This window comes from Chinchilla lanigera, unplaced genomic scaffold, assembly GCF_000276665.1.
Source record: "Chinchilla lanigera isolate Chin_1 unplaced genomic scaffold, ChiLan1.0 scaffold00141, whole genome shotgun sequence".
NCBI lineage: Eukaryota > Metazoa > Chordata > Mammalia > Rodentia > Chinchillidae > Chinchilla > Chinchilla lanigera.
The window spans coordinates 2,243,108-2,255,895 of record NW_004955542.1 but is presented as its reverse complement, the minus strand read 5'-3'; the positions used below and the strand labels follow the sequence as shown (position 1 = coordinate 2,255,895).

Sequence of the window (12,788 nt, the reverse complement as noted above, 5' to 3'; positions counted from 1 at the left end):
CGGCGGGGGCTTTCCGCGTGCCCCGCGAGCCCGCCCGCGCCCTGGAAGCGCCCTGTGCGGAGAGCGTGTCGCTCCGCCCTGGTAGTAAGGACGTCGGTTGCTTCCACGCGTACGTGTGCGACAGCTCAGACGTGCGAGACGGGCAAGTAGACTGTTACAAATGTCTTTCCTTCCCTCCACCCGCTTGACACGTGGAGGACTACCGCTGGCTGGGCTTAGCTCGGGAGACCACAGTGGGCAGAGCAAACCGGGCGCGTGCCCCGCCGGCCTGGTCTGTGGTTGCCTTGGTTTTGACTCCAGGACAGCCAGGATCTTAGGTCAGCCAGGTCGTCTGCAAGAGAAGGGGAGTGGAAGGAGAGGTACTGTGCTGGAAAAACGGGGTGGACTTGGCTTCCCGGTGCGGAGGGGGTCCTGTGGGAGAAGCATCGCTTCGCCCCGCACAGGCCTCCTTTTTGTACCCATGCACGGTGCTGTTTTGTTGTTTACTGTGTTTCTCTCTTGGGGTGGAGGGACAAGGTTAGGCTTCAGTGCCACCCTGGGGTGATCATGCTGCCATTGGAGTAGCTGGTCAGAAAACTCCAACTTGCACTTATCTTTGACTGCAACTTCGACATCTGGAAAAAGCCCACTCGTGAGAGAAGTGCTTTGTAACGGTGCGCTTCGCTGCCAGGCAGGGTGAGGACTTGACCCGATAAGTGTGAGCTCAGTCTCCTTATTTGTACTGGTCTGTGTAACTGTTTTTCCAAAGCCCCTCAGTCCTCTGGAGTTTATTTGGGGGTGTGTGTTTTGGGCTGTGACCTGAGCCCAGTCATTTTCATATAGCTATCTGATTCCGTGTACCTTTGTTGAGTATACTTTTCCATCTACTCTGATGTTGATGCTGATTTATCACAAATTGAGTTATTTATACCAAGCTTTTTTGGGCAGTTGGCTCTGTTTATCTTTTTATTCTGATGAGAGTTCTGTTATCCAGTACAGCAGGTCTTTGCTGGTTATCCTTATTAAAAAAAGTTATTCTCATTTATATGTGCAAATAAATTTGAGTATTTTTATCAAAACCCTGAAGAGATGGGTTAAACCTCATTTATTTATTGGTAACATTCAAAATGTCTCTATTATTAAATCTTCTCATCGTAGTTCCTGGTATGGTCTTTCTCCTTACTCTAGTCTTTTTATTTTTCAGCAATATAGGGCTGGATTAATATATACATATATAAAGTATGTTTTAGCTTTCATTTTTGTTGAGGTGTAACTTCTGTACAGTGCAGTGCATCCGTCTTAGGTTTACTGTTTGTATTGGTCCATTTTCATTACTGTAATGAAATACCAGAGACAGGTTACCTTTATAAAGAAAAGAGGGCTATTTTCTTGCAGTCTTGGAGACTGAGAGCATGGCGCACGCTCGGGTGAGGGACCCTCTTTCTATGTCACCTCATAGGAGTTCGCAGTAGTGAGAGGTGCTCACTACCAAATCAGACAAGACACCAGAAGGAGAAGGCTGAGTGCGGGACCCTGTAACACTGCTGAGCAAGAGCTAACCAGGGTCCCAAGGAAATACACACCTCAGACCCTCTGAAGGCCAGAACCCCCTGTCCTGCAGCTACCCGGGAGACCACGCCTCTTAAAGGTCCACACTGCCTCCCAGGACTGCCACCCTGGGGAGCCAAGCCTCCCACATGTGAACTTTGAGGGCTGTAGCATGTCTGATGAGCGAGTTCTCCCTCCCTCCCTCCCTCCCTGTTTTTCTTTTCTCTTTTTCTCGCTATCACTGTCCTTTTTTGTGGTCCTAGGGATTGAACCCAGGGCCTTCCACTGAGCTACTTTCCCAGCTCTGAAAACTTTTATTTTGAGACTGGGTTTCTCTAAATTGCCCAGGCTGAGTTTGAAGTTGTGATCTTCTTGCCTCAGCTTCTTAGAGTGCTGGGATTATAGATGTACACTGCCATGCCCTCCTGGCACTTGGCCTTTGACATATAAGATGTCTCTTTGTACTGAAGGAGATGAGGATGATTCTCTTTCATATTCCCCAGGATTTTTTTTTTTGGTACTGGGAATTGAACTCAGGACTTCATGCTTCATATTTCCCATTTTTAGATGTTCTTGTACCTTTGGGATCAACTAAAGTATTTGCATGCTACATTTTTGAGTACAGTTTTTCAGTTTGGTAATTATTTAATATCTTGGTGTGTATTCTTATTTATTTATTTTTCCGGTACCAGGAGTCAAACTCAGGACCTTGTGCTTGCCAGGCAGGCACTTGTGCCACTGAGCTGTATCCCCGGCCCCTCTTGGTGTGTATTCTGAAGTGGGTGGCTTGCTCTTCCCGTGTCCATCCCCCTTTTACGCTGTACGCTATTTGGTGGTTGGTGTCAGGAGTGTGCTAGGGTGGTAACACCGTCACAGCGCAGCATCTTGGCGCTGGCCGAGGAGGCCTGCTGCAGGTGGCACCCGTGTGGTGGCCTTGGCAAGGCTTCCTGTGCTGACAGGGGCCCCTGTCTTCAGTGCAGGTCGTAATCTGAAGGAGTGGCTGAGGGAGCAGTTCTGTGACCACCCGCTGGAGCACTGTGAGGACACACGGCTCCACGATGCGGCCTACGTGGGGGACCTGCCGACGCTCAGGAGCCTGTTGCAGGAGGAGAGCTACCAGAGGTGAGCACCGTGGCCGCGCCGTGCTGAGGCTCCCAGCCTGCTGTGCTCAGCAGGCCTGAGTGCTCGAACACAGATGAAGGGGGCCCTGGGGAAGCCCAGCCAGAGTGCATGTGCTGCTCACGTGGTGTGGCCGGGGGACCCGGGTCCAGCGCAGCTCCGTCATCACCTTCGTCTTCTGCGGTGGCTTCTGGTGCTCTCTAGACCTGCGTGTCCTCAGCCTTGCTCCTGAAGGCAGCTGTCGGGCTCCTCGGTGCCAGCCCTTCCCTGGCTTCTCCCGTGGCTCTTTCTCCCAGTGGCTTTGTGGACCCACAGCCACCTTCCTCCGTCACTTGGTTTGGCACCCTCGCCCTAGCTTTCAGGCCGCGGGTCCCTGCCCAGGCCAGCCGTCTTGTGCCCCAGGGGTGCAGCGGCTGCTCTCCCTGTTGTTCCCTAGCTGTAGCCTCTGACTTGCCACATCCTGCCAGTCCCCACACTGGCAGGGAGTCCTGCTGTCCCCTGTCCCTGTGCAGAACTGGGCGAGCCCAGCCTTCCTCTCGTAGCGTCTCCTGATTGCTGTGTGTCTGAAACTGGAGTGCAGCCGGGTGTGAAGCCCCACTGCAGCCCGAATCCCCACCCTTTCCTGGTTTCGGCTCCCAGGGGACAGCGAGCTTGCGAGCCTGCTGGGGCTGACTGCTGCTTTCTGTGCAGCGTTCCTGAGAGAAGCATTTCTCACCGTGATTCCTTTCTTGTCCTTCCGGCATCTTAGAGCAAATGACTCTCCATAAAAAAAAAACTGATTTTAAACTTACTTAATGTGAATGATTCAGGTTCCCCCAAAGCCTTAATTAACCCTGTGGGTGTCACCACATGAGAGTTCAGCAAGTCCTACACCACGCGTTTCCGTGGTGCTTTTCCAAGCGCTTTCCCCTTTTTTCTTAAACTCAGGCTCAGGGAGTCTCCCATTGCTCTGATGTTATCTCTTGTGCTTGCTTCTTTGGAGACGAGTTCTCGGAGTGTTCCTGGGCTCCATGGCCATCCGAGCCGGTGCTCCTGGGCAGCCAGGCTGGCTTAGGGATTCTGCCACACGTGTTCTCCAGTCTTGGTTCGGAGTGCTGTACTCCCAAGCTCAGTTCAGATTGTGGTGGGAGCTGACCAGAGGGTTAGACAGCTGATAGTCTGCTGGTCACTTCCTTGCATGCTGGGGCTGGGTAGTGTCCCGCTGCTGCTGCTGTTCCTCCCACCACTGCTGCTGCTGGCCAGGAGTGCAGTTTCTGGACCACTGTAGTGATTCCCCAGCCTCTCACAGGGCCTGGGGCAGGCGGACCTGGTGGTCACCTACGCATGTTGAGAAGGATGAGGCCCACAGAGAGTCCCAGCCTCGGGCCTCCGCAGGTGGTGTCTGGGGGGGTGGTGCGGGATCTGACCCAGCTCCCCGCCCAGTGTGCTGTCCATCAAGCCCTGTGTCCCCTCAGAGCCCTTGCTCCTTGGAGAGGAGAGTGCTCAGGAAGTCTCAGAGCAGGAGGTTTCAGTTCTGGTGCAGATCATTTTGCCCAGGCCTCAGGCTTTCTTGTCCTGGGGTGGGGTTCTCAGTGCCCGCCCTGCAGGGTCCCAGAAAGCAGGGCAAGTGGGGGCCTTGTTAGACCTGAGCATGACTGACCTGAGTGACCGCCCCCAGCGTGGGGAGGCCGAGCAGTTGTGCCGGCCTCTTGTCACGCCTGTCCTGTGTCCCCTGTAGCCGTATCAACGAGAAGTCTGTCTGGTGCTGTGGCTGGCTGCCCTGCACGCCGCTGCGCATTGCGGCCACCGCGGGCCATGGCAACTGTGTGGACTTCCTCATCCGGAAGGGGGCCGAGGTGGACCTGGTGGATGTGAAGGGGCAGACTGCCCTCTACGTGGCTGTGGTGAACGGACACCTAGAGAGCGCCCGGATCCTCCTTGAGGCTGGTGCCGACCCCAACGGGAGCCGGCACCACCGCAGCACACCCGTGTACCACGCCTCGCGCGTGGGCAGGGCTGACATCCTGCAGGCGCTCATCAGGTCAGTGCGCACCCGCTACCGCCCTCCCCTCCGCAGGAGTTGCTCTCTCCTTGCTTTAGCATGGGCTGTACTAGAAGACTGGTTTGCTTGGCTGGTCTTAAAATAGACCTCTCTCTTGGCTTCATCAGTCTTCTTCCTTGTCTGGTTACTGATCCCTTGGTCCCTGTTTGTATCATTACTTGGTGTCTTTCCATTGCCTGTGTAGGCCTTTCCAGACGTTACAGTTGTGTACCCTCTGGGTTTAGGAGCGCTTTGGTTCTTCCTCTCCAGTCTCATGGATCAGATTGCTCTGTTTGGCCTACCAGTGTTGCTGAAGCCTGTGGGACAGTGTTCAGAGGAGGGCGGACGTGGGGGCAGGGACACAACTAGCACCTTGGGACATGAGTTGTTGGAGCCGTCAGTTTCTAGTTTTTTATTTTTAATCATGTGGAAGCACTGAGTTCGGTCCTGAGCTGCTTTTCTGTTGTCTGTAGAGATGATCAGTGCTTCCCTGCTTAGCTCCCCTCGTCTGACGAGCCATGCCAGTAGTTTCTTAACACTGGAAAGAGCTTTTCCTCTCCTGGAACCTCCACTGAGGTCACAGCCCATTGAGCCCATTGAGGTCTCAGATTCTCTCTGCTACTATCTTATGGAAGACTTTAAAGTTGATACTCAGAAGTGAAACAGTTGGTAGATTTTCTTTTTGGTATGGTTTTAGGCATGTTTTGAGATTATTGTGCTAATTCATAAGATGAATTGGACATTTTCCTTCTTTTTGTTTGAACTAGTTTGAGTAGCCTTGGAATTACTAATTTTGTTTTTGGTTTTTCAGACAGGGTCTTGCTGTGTAGTCCCAGCTGGCCTTGAATTCACTATTTAGTGCAGGCTGGCCTCGAACTTGGGGCAGTCCTCCTGCCTTAGCCTCCTGAGTGGGGGACTCCGCGCCTGGCAGAATGAAGCCTGTATGTGTGAGTGGACTCCTCATTCTGTTGCCTTGTTTTGCTGGCAGCAGTGAAGCTTTAGTCCTCCCTGCATATGGGAGTTTGGTGCCAGGACCCCTCAGTACTGTCAGAGGCTGCTCAAGCTCCTTAAAAATGGGGTAGTATTTGTAGAGAACCTGAACTTTAAATCACTTCTGGATCACTTATGAGACCTCATCTAATGCAGATGCTGTGTGAATAGTTGTCAGGCTGTGTTGCCTAGGGAATGACAAGAGAATGGCTGTGCAGGTTCAGTACAGTTTTTTCCCAATACTTTTGACCCATGATTGTTCAGGTCCTCAATACAGAACCTACGTAGTGCAAGGTGGTCTGCACGGCAGACTGTGCTTGGTCCCTACAGGGCCTGATGTTCCTTTCTCCTGCAGGTATGGGGCTGATGTGGATGTCAACCATCACCTGACACCTGACATCCGGCCCCCTTTCTCCCGGCGGCTCACCTCCTTGGTGGTCTGTCCCCTGTACATCAGCGCAGCCTACCACAACCTGCCGTGCTTCCGGCTGCTGCTGCAGGCTGGGGCGAACCCTGACTTCAACTGCAATGGCCCTGTCAACACACAGGAGTTCTACAGGGGCTCCCCTGGCTGCGTCATGGACGCCGTCCTGCGTCACGGCTGTGAGGCGGCCTTCGTGAGCCTGCTTGTGGAGTTTGGAGCCAACCTGAACCTGGTGAGGTGGGAGCTGTTGGGCACAGAGTCCAGAGGCAGAAGGAAGGTGGACCCCGAGGCCTTGAAGGTCTTCAGAGAGGCCAGAAGTAAGTGGGCTGCGTTCAGCTCCAGTTGGGTCCGTTTGGGCTGATGGACTGAGCAAGATGGGGTGGTAGTGAAAGCAAAACCCGGCCAGTGCCCACTTGGCCAGAGTCCTGGCTGGGAACGAGCAGTTTTCCCGAATGGCCATGCGGGTTGGTCTTCCCTTTTGCAGTGCCTCACACCCATAGTTGGTAACAGGAAGTCTATAGACACATGCGTGCGTTCTCCAAGTTCCTAGAATTATCTTCTCTTTGCCCTTTGCTCTACTTTGGTGCCCCAGAGACTTAGAGACAGCGACTGATTGTATATGTGGTTTGGAAGTGAGCAGTCTCCAGGCTCAGTTTCTGCAGTTCCTTCCTTCCCTCCAGGCACAGTGGCTTTGGGTTGTGTGATTTGTCTGATGTTGCTTAGAATAAAGCCTGTATTTTGCTTACTTGTGCAGAAAGATTTTGCTAAAGATTAATAAATGGTAGGAAAGTTGGAACTTCCCCTTAGCATGGCTGTGTCACCAGGATTCTCCGGGATTCAGGAGAGATCTGCGTCCTCTGTGCCCGCATCCTGCCCTGGTGCTGCCTGGGTCCTGTGGGCCCTGTGTTGTTAGTCTCACCCTTGACCCCAACCTCTCCCAGAACATTAGCCTCCGTGCATTTTTGTTGCTGGAACTTCCTAAACGCTTTCGCTAAAACGTGCTCTTATTTAGCTCTCTCAAAAGCAGTTGGCTCACGACAGGTGGGGACCGTGCTGTGGACAGGGCTGCCCGTGGTCACGACGGGTTGAGCTCTCACCCTCTGCTCTAGCCAGCGAGGCAGGCCTCGGCTGTGCCGTTTAACCTGGGGTAGGGTTAGCAGGCTGCTCCGCACAGGGGCTGTTAGTGTGCAGCCCTGGACCCGTTGGAGCTTGGAATGAGCAGGGAGGGGGCGGTTGCTCACTCCTGCGGGCTTTCACTGGGCCAGTTCCTGTTTCTTCATCTGGGTCCTTAAGTGTGGTTTAGGGAGGAAACGCTGTCGTGCCTGGCAGCCCCTTGGTTAACCAGCTGTGGCACGGCGCTGTCACCCTGACTGAGAGCCAGGGCTGGCCTGAGCATCAGTGCAGTTCAGTCAGGCACGCCCTGCCTTGCCCTGCGGTGCGGGCAGGAATTAACCTGCTTCCTCTGTCTCTTTCCCTGCGGCTCTGCAGGTGTTCCCAGGACCTTGCTGCACATGTGCCGCGTGGCTGTGAGAAGAGCGCTTGGCAAACGTCGCCTTCGGCTGATCCCCTCGCTGCCGCTGCCGGACCCCATCAAGAAGTTTCTACTTTATGAGGAGAATTAGGTGCAGCCGCTGACCGAAGTGCAGAAGAAGGTGCCCACGGTGCACGCTGGCGCCAGTCCTTGCATCCTGTGAACCACGTCCTGCTGCTGCCTTGTCCATTGGCTGTGGAAGCAATGGCCTTATTCTCGTGGACAGGAATTCCACCTCAGGTGCTTGGGCCGGTGAACAGCTCGGGGGTCATTGTTCGCCTAGAGGCTCACACAAAACTTGATTTCATTTTCCTTGAATATCTCTGTTTGGGACTTTCGCAGTTGCATATGAATGAAGTGGACCTTGATGTGCATGCAGGTGTGGGCCAGGGCAGGGGGGCTGCTGACGTCCCCAGTAGGGAAGACTCCTAGCACTTTCTAGAACTGTACTTTTATTTATTTTTCTACTTTGCAATTTAATTGTTCTATTAAACCTAATATCTAAATGCAGAAGGAGTTTGGTTAAAGAAAAAAAGTAGGGAACAGAAATGCAGTTCCTGAACTTGCTAGTTAGTTTTCCCTGCTTCTGGGTTTAATCAATGGATACATCTCGCATGCACGCACGCACACACACGTGCGCGCGCACCCCTTCCTGCTGCTTGGCATTCTTAGGGTGACCTGTATTCCATCCAGCGTGGTTTCCTGGCTATGCTGCCTGTTGGTGGTACCCAAGTCCATGGAGGTCACAGGCAGAGAGCTCCACAGCGTAGCACCTGTCCATGTACCTCCTGTGCCTCGTGTCACACCAACAGGTGTCGTGAGTTCCCTCCCACTTACTTTAGGGAGCTCCCCGACGAGGGTGGGTTGAGGAGGCCCAGCAGAGCTGGCCAGCACATGACTGCCTCCATCCCGGCATAGGACCATCCCACAGCATTCACTGCCAGTGCACGTGGGACTAGAGGACAGCAAGGCACTGTCGTCTGCCCCTCACTTCAGAAACGGAGCTCAGTCGGTCCTTGGGGGTTTGGGTGCTGGTGTCCGCAGTTGCTTGGTGTCCAGCAGATGAGGCAGCTGCTGGTCGGTTGGCTGTCTTTACTGTTGGGGTCTAAGTGTCTCGGTAGCTGCCCCTGGCATCTGTGAAGGAGGAGTGGTGAAGCCAGGGTCTTCCCTGGGTGTCCACGTGGCAGGGGAGAGGCGAGCTGTCATTGCGGCCCGGGCTGTGCGGCCAGCTGTGGGGCACTCGCAGTGCGCTCTGTGCCTGCTCGGGCTGCGGCTGTGCAGTGACGTCTCTGTCACTTGAGTCTCAGGGTCTTGATCTGGGGTGATTTACATTTAAGATGTGCTTTAGGGTGAGATTCAAATCTAGGTTTAGACTTTCTTTGCCATAAGAGAAACATAATTTGTAGAAATTAAACAGATGCTGTGTTAATTATTATAATTCTTTTGTATTGGAGCTGACCAGGCAGCGTGGCCGAGTGTCGGGGGTGGCGGGCTCTGCCTGGGACACGGAGCTCGCGCCTGTGCGGCATAGGCGCTGCGTGCAGTTGTGAGAGTGCTGATTCGGATGGGAAGCGCGATTGCTGGGTGTTGCTCAGCAATGAGCGGGGCTGGTGGTGCGTGTAAGTCGCCCGGCTGCGGCCTGGGTTTGGCTCTGTGTTGCTCCTGAGGTCAGGAGAGCTTGCACAGGCGGAGAGGCCTGGTGCCAACAGGATGAGGGTGTGACAGCTGGGGCTGCGTGTAGGAGAGGGGCCTGGCATGTTGCTCATGGTGCTCAGGGAAGACCTAGAACTAGAACTGACTCCAGCTGGGCCAGGAGCTCTAAGGAGTTAGAGAAAGATTCTCCGAAGGGCTGAGGCACCTACAGGGGAGCCAACCACACGGGGCCTCGCGTCATTAAAGGGGATTCTCAGGCCTGGGAGCGAATTTGCTCCCTTTGAACTCTGTGCTGTACGGGACTCTCGGAAGGCTTTCCCCATGCTGCCTGCTGCATGGCTCTCTCCAGGCGAGCTGTGTGGTGAGCACACACTCTGCCTGCCAGGTGCCTTCTGTGGGGGCCTGAGCCCGGCTTGCTGCACACCAGCGCCTGGACGGCTACATGCTCAGGGGCCATGAAGCTGAAGGTGGGTGATGCGCCCGCTGGGCTGGGTCTGGGATTTCAGGCCGTTTCCCTAAGGTAGGGAGAAGAATGGCCTGGCTCTGTCCTCGTTTCTGGGTCTTGACTAGACCTGGCCAGGCAGGGGATGTGTCCGAGGGAATGAGCCAGGCTGAGGCTGCTCCTGTCCTCCTGGGTGTATGCGACCTCCAGCAGGTCTGTAGGACACGTTCACTGCCTCTTTGCTCGTTTTTAAGAATCCCAGCAGCTTTGTTGTGACTCGGAAGCTGCACAGCTGACAGCTCTGAGCCTGAGATGGGCTTGGAGGCTGAGACTCGCCCTGCTCCTAGTGGTGCTCACTTCACCACAGCTCCTTGTGCCTCTTGTTAAAGACAGGGTGCAGGACTGGGAGCAGCTGTCCGTGGGAGCACTTGCGAAGGCAGGTGCTAAGCCCTGAGGACCTGTGGCCCACAGAGCGAGGAAGCCTGGTGCCCGATGCGGCCATTACCTCCTGGCCCAGGTCCGGGAGAGGAGCCTGGTGGCTCCCAGGGGGCACCGTCTTAGCTGTCTGTCTGTCCCCATTCACAGGGGCGGTGCTGCCTGCTGAGCAGTCCTGCAGCCGAGTCTTGGCTGCTGTGGACAGAGGTGCCAGGCGGCCCGGGGTTGGGACAGCAATGATTGCTGTGGGATTTAGCTTTGGAGTCCTGGGTGAGGGCTTTTAAGGTGTATTTCCAAAGTCCATTGGAAGCAAACAGTCTGAGTGTGCATTTATTTATGCTCTGCCTTGTTTCTTGGCATTCTGACTTTAGGTGCGCTGAGCCAAGACGTCCGTCTTGTTAAGATGGGTAACTAGCGGCTTCCTAGTGGCAGTTGTGTTTCTGTTATCAGGCTTCAGGACAATCATCTTGTTCTCTTTCCGTTCTAAAGTGACTTTTTCTTGAGATAAAAGTCATGGAAGAAAGTGCAGCACCCAGCAAACACGGCTGGGGAGAGGACAGGTGTGCCGAGAGCGTGCCTGGCCATGTCTGGGCTCATGTCTGCATGGCTGCAGGCAGGTCCCGTGGCCTGCAGAGGCGGCAGAGCTGCTGTGGCCCTGGGCGGTCACGGGAGAGCAGGGCCAGCCAGGCACATGCCCGCCATGTTTGGGCTGCTGCTGGCCTTCCCCGTGTGCTACATCAGAGGCAGTGACAGTGCTGGGAGGGTCTGGGACCAGGAGAGCTGGACATGGCTTTGTGCCTGTGTGTGGTTGGGGTCATTGTGGCTCCGTGTGGCTGCAGCTGGGGTGAAGACCGGCATGACAGATACTCCATGAAGTCAGGGCTGCTCAGCCGATAGCAGAAGGCAAAAGGGCGCAGCTGCCCTCTGCACTGTCGTGAAGGCTGATCGTCTTCTCTTAGTCCCTGGCCTGTGCTGCGTCCTCAGAGCTGGGCTGCTCTGGTCCTCTGAGAGCCACCGCAGGCCCAGGGACCCACAGCACCTTCCCAGCTCGCCAGCGGCCATGTGGTTGCCGTCTTCTTCCTCTTCCCTTCCACCAAGTGGAAGTGGGCGAGGCCGCCCTCCTGCTTTCCAGGCTTCTGCACTGTGTGGAGGCGCTTTGCGAGATCGGTCTGGTCGCTGTGGACAGGCGCGGGGGCGCAGTGGTGTTCCCTGGCTTGGCTGTGTTCTGTGCACTACTCGTGTGACTCCATGGGCCTTGGCAGTGCTGCGTTACTGTCCCAGGTGCTGGTCTTGCTCTTCGTGTGTGGTGCAGAGGTGGCCACTTGGAGATGGCCATCAACAGGTGTGACGCAGTGTGGTTGCTTTGGGAGGTGCCAGTGCTGGCTGGGCAAGGGGCGGCAGAATTTCCAGTGCCTGCAGGGCAGGAACAGCTCTGAGGTCCATGTGCAGACACCACTGTGCGGGCCTGTGGCCTCCCCATCGCAGGAGAGGCAGGTGGGAAGTTCTGTGCCCTCTCACGGGCCCTCGGAGCCTGCAGTGGCCTGGGATGGGCCAGCTGGGTCTGGGACTGCAGACACCTGCTGCCACCGCCTCACCTGCCCGTCCCTTACCACTCAGGCACCAGACTGGCTTCTTGGGGTCTGGTTGTCCACTAGCACACGCTGCATTCCTGGAAGGACCTCTGCTGACCACAGGACATCCCGCCCCACCCTCACTTTGTCCTCCTCCAAATCCGACTCCCTGGGTGTGCAGTGCAGTAATAGACATGCATATGTCAATGGAGTGGGGTCCATGCCCGTCCCGGGGCAGTCCCACAGAAGGGGAGACTTGGGGGTGGCGGGGCATGTAGAGTATGTACTGCCATTTCTGGACTGATGATTGGAGAGGGCTGAGGGAGGGAGGCGGGGACTTCTGTTACCTTGACGTGTGTCACCTGGAATGCACAGGACACTGTTCTAAGTTGCTGTGATTTCAAGCTCTCTTGGACAGCACCATGTAACATGTATGTGTGCATAAACTGCGTTAGCGTGGTGTTGTGAATGCAGCTTCCCTGTGTGTCCTGGTCAGTGCACTGCTGTCATTCTGCCAGTGGTGCCCGGCTCTGCCTGCTGTGGCTGCTCAGCTTCCATGCTTCTGCTGGGTGTTGGGTGTGCCAGGTGTGGTGTGCCTTAGGGCCTGCGTACCTGGGGACATGCTGCAGAGGACACTGCCACTGGTCTTCCGTTTTCCCCTCTGCTTGAGCCTGTTTGCCTGCAGGGGCTAAGAGCAGCACCACTTCTGCCCTCCAGCCTCATTCAGAGCTTCCCAAGGTGTGGTGGGGGTTTTTGGTTGTTGTTACAACTTTAATAAATGCTTTGTTCCCTTCTTCCCCAAATGCCTTTCCTTATGGTCTGTGTTCTCAGCGGGGAGAAGCACTGAGCGAAACCTTGGTGTGCGTGGTACAAGAGGGAACCAGCTCTGTGGACACTGTCGAGTGGACAGCAGGGCTCTGCACACACGTCCCTGCTCTCTGGGCACTCTGGGGCCCTAGGGGAACCCAAAACCTTGCACGAGCTCTCATGTCTGACGGCCCCATTCAGAGTGGCCCTGCTTTCTGGTCCAGGAGAGCTGGGCTCTAGCTCGCAGCTTTCCTGCCAGGGGCAGTGTT

At 55.3% G+C, this 12,788-nt stretch overlaps 1 protein-coding gene across 1 annotated transcript; it reads left to right on the top strand.

The window, feature by feature from the left end:
* Window positions 1–148: 148 nt before the first annotated feature.
* Asb1 (ankyrin repeat and SOCS box containing 1) lies at window positions 149–12,515 on the top strand. Its single transcript, XM_013508013.1, has 5 exons — window positions 149–359; window positions 2,508–2,649; window positions 4,364–4,666; window positions 6,012–6,397; window positions 7,569–12,515. Exons 1-5 carry the CDS (start codon window positions 161–163, stop codon window positions 7,700–7,702), a joined length of 1,164 nt encoding a protein of 387 aa, XP_013363467.1. The 5' UTR covers window positions 149–160; the 3' UTR covers window positions 7,703–12,515.
* The last annotated feature ends 273 nt before the right edge of the window (window positions 12,516–12,788 follow it).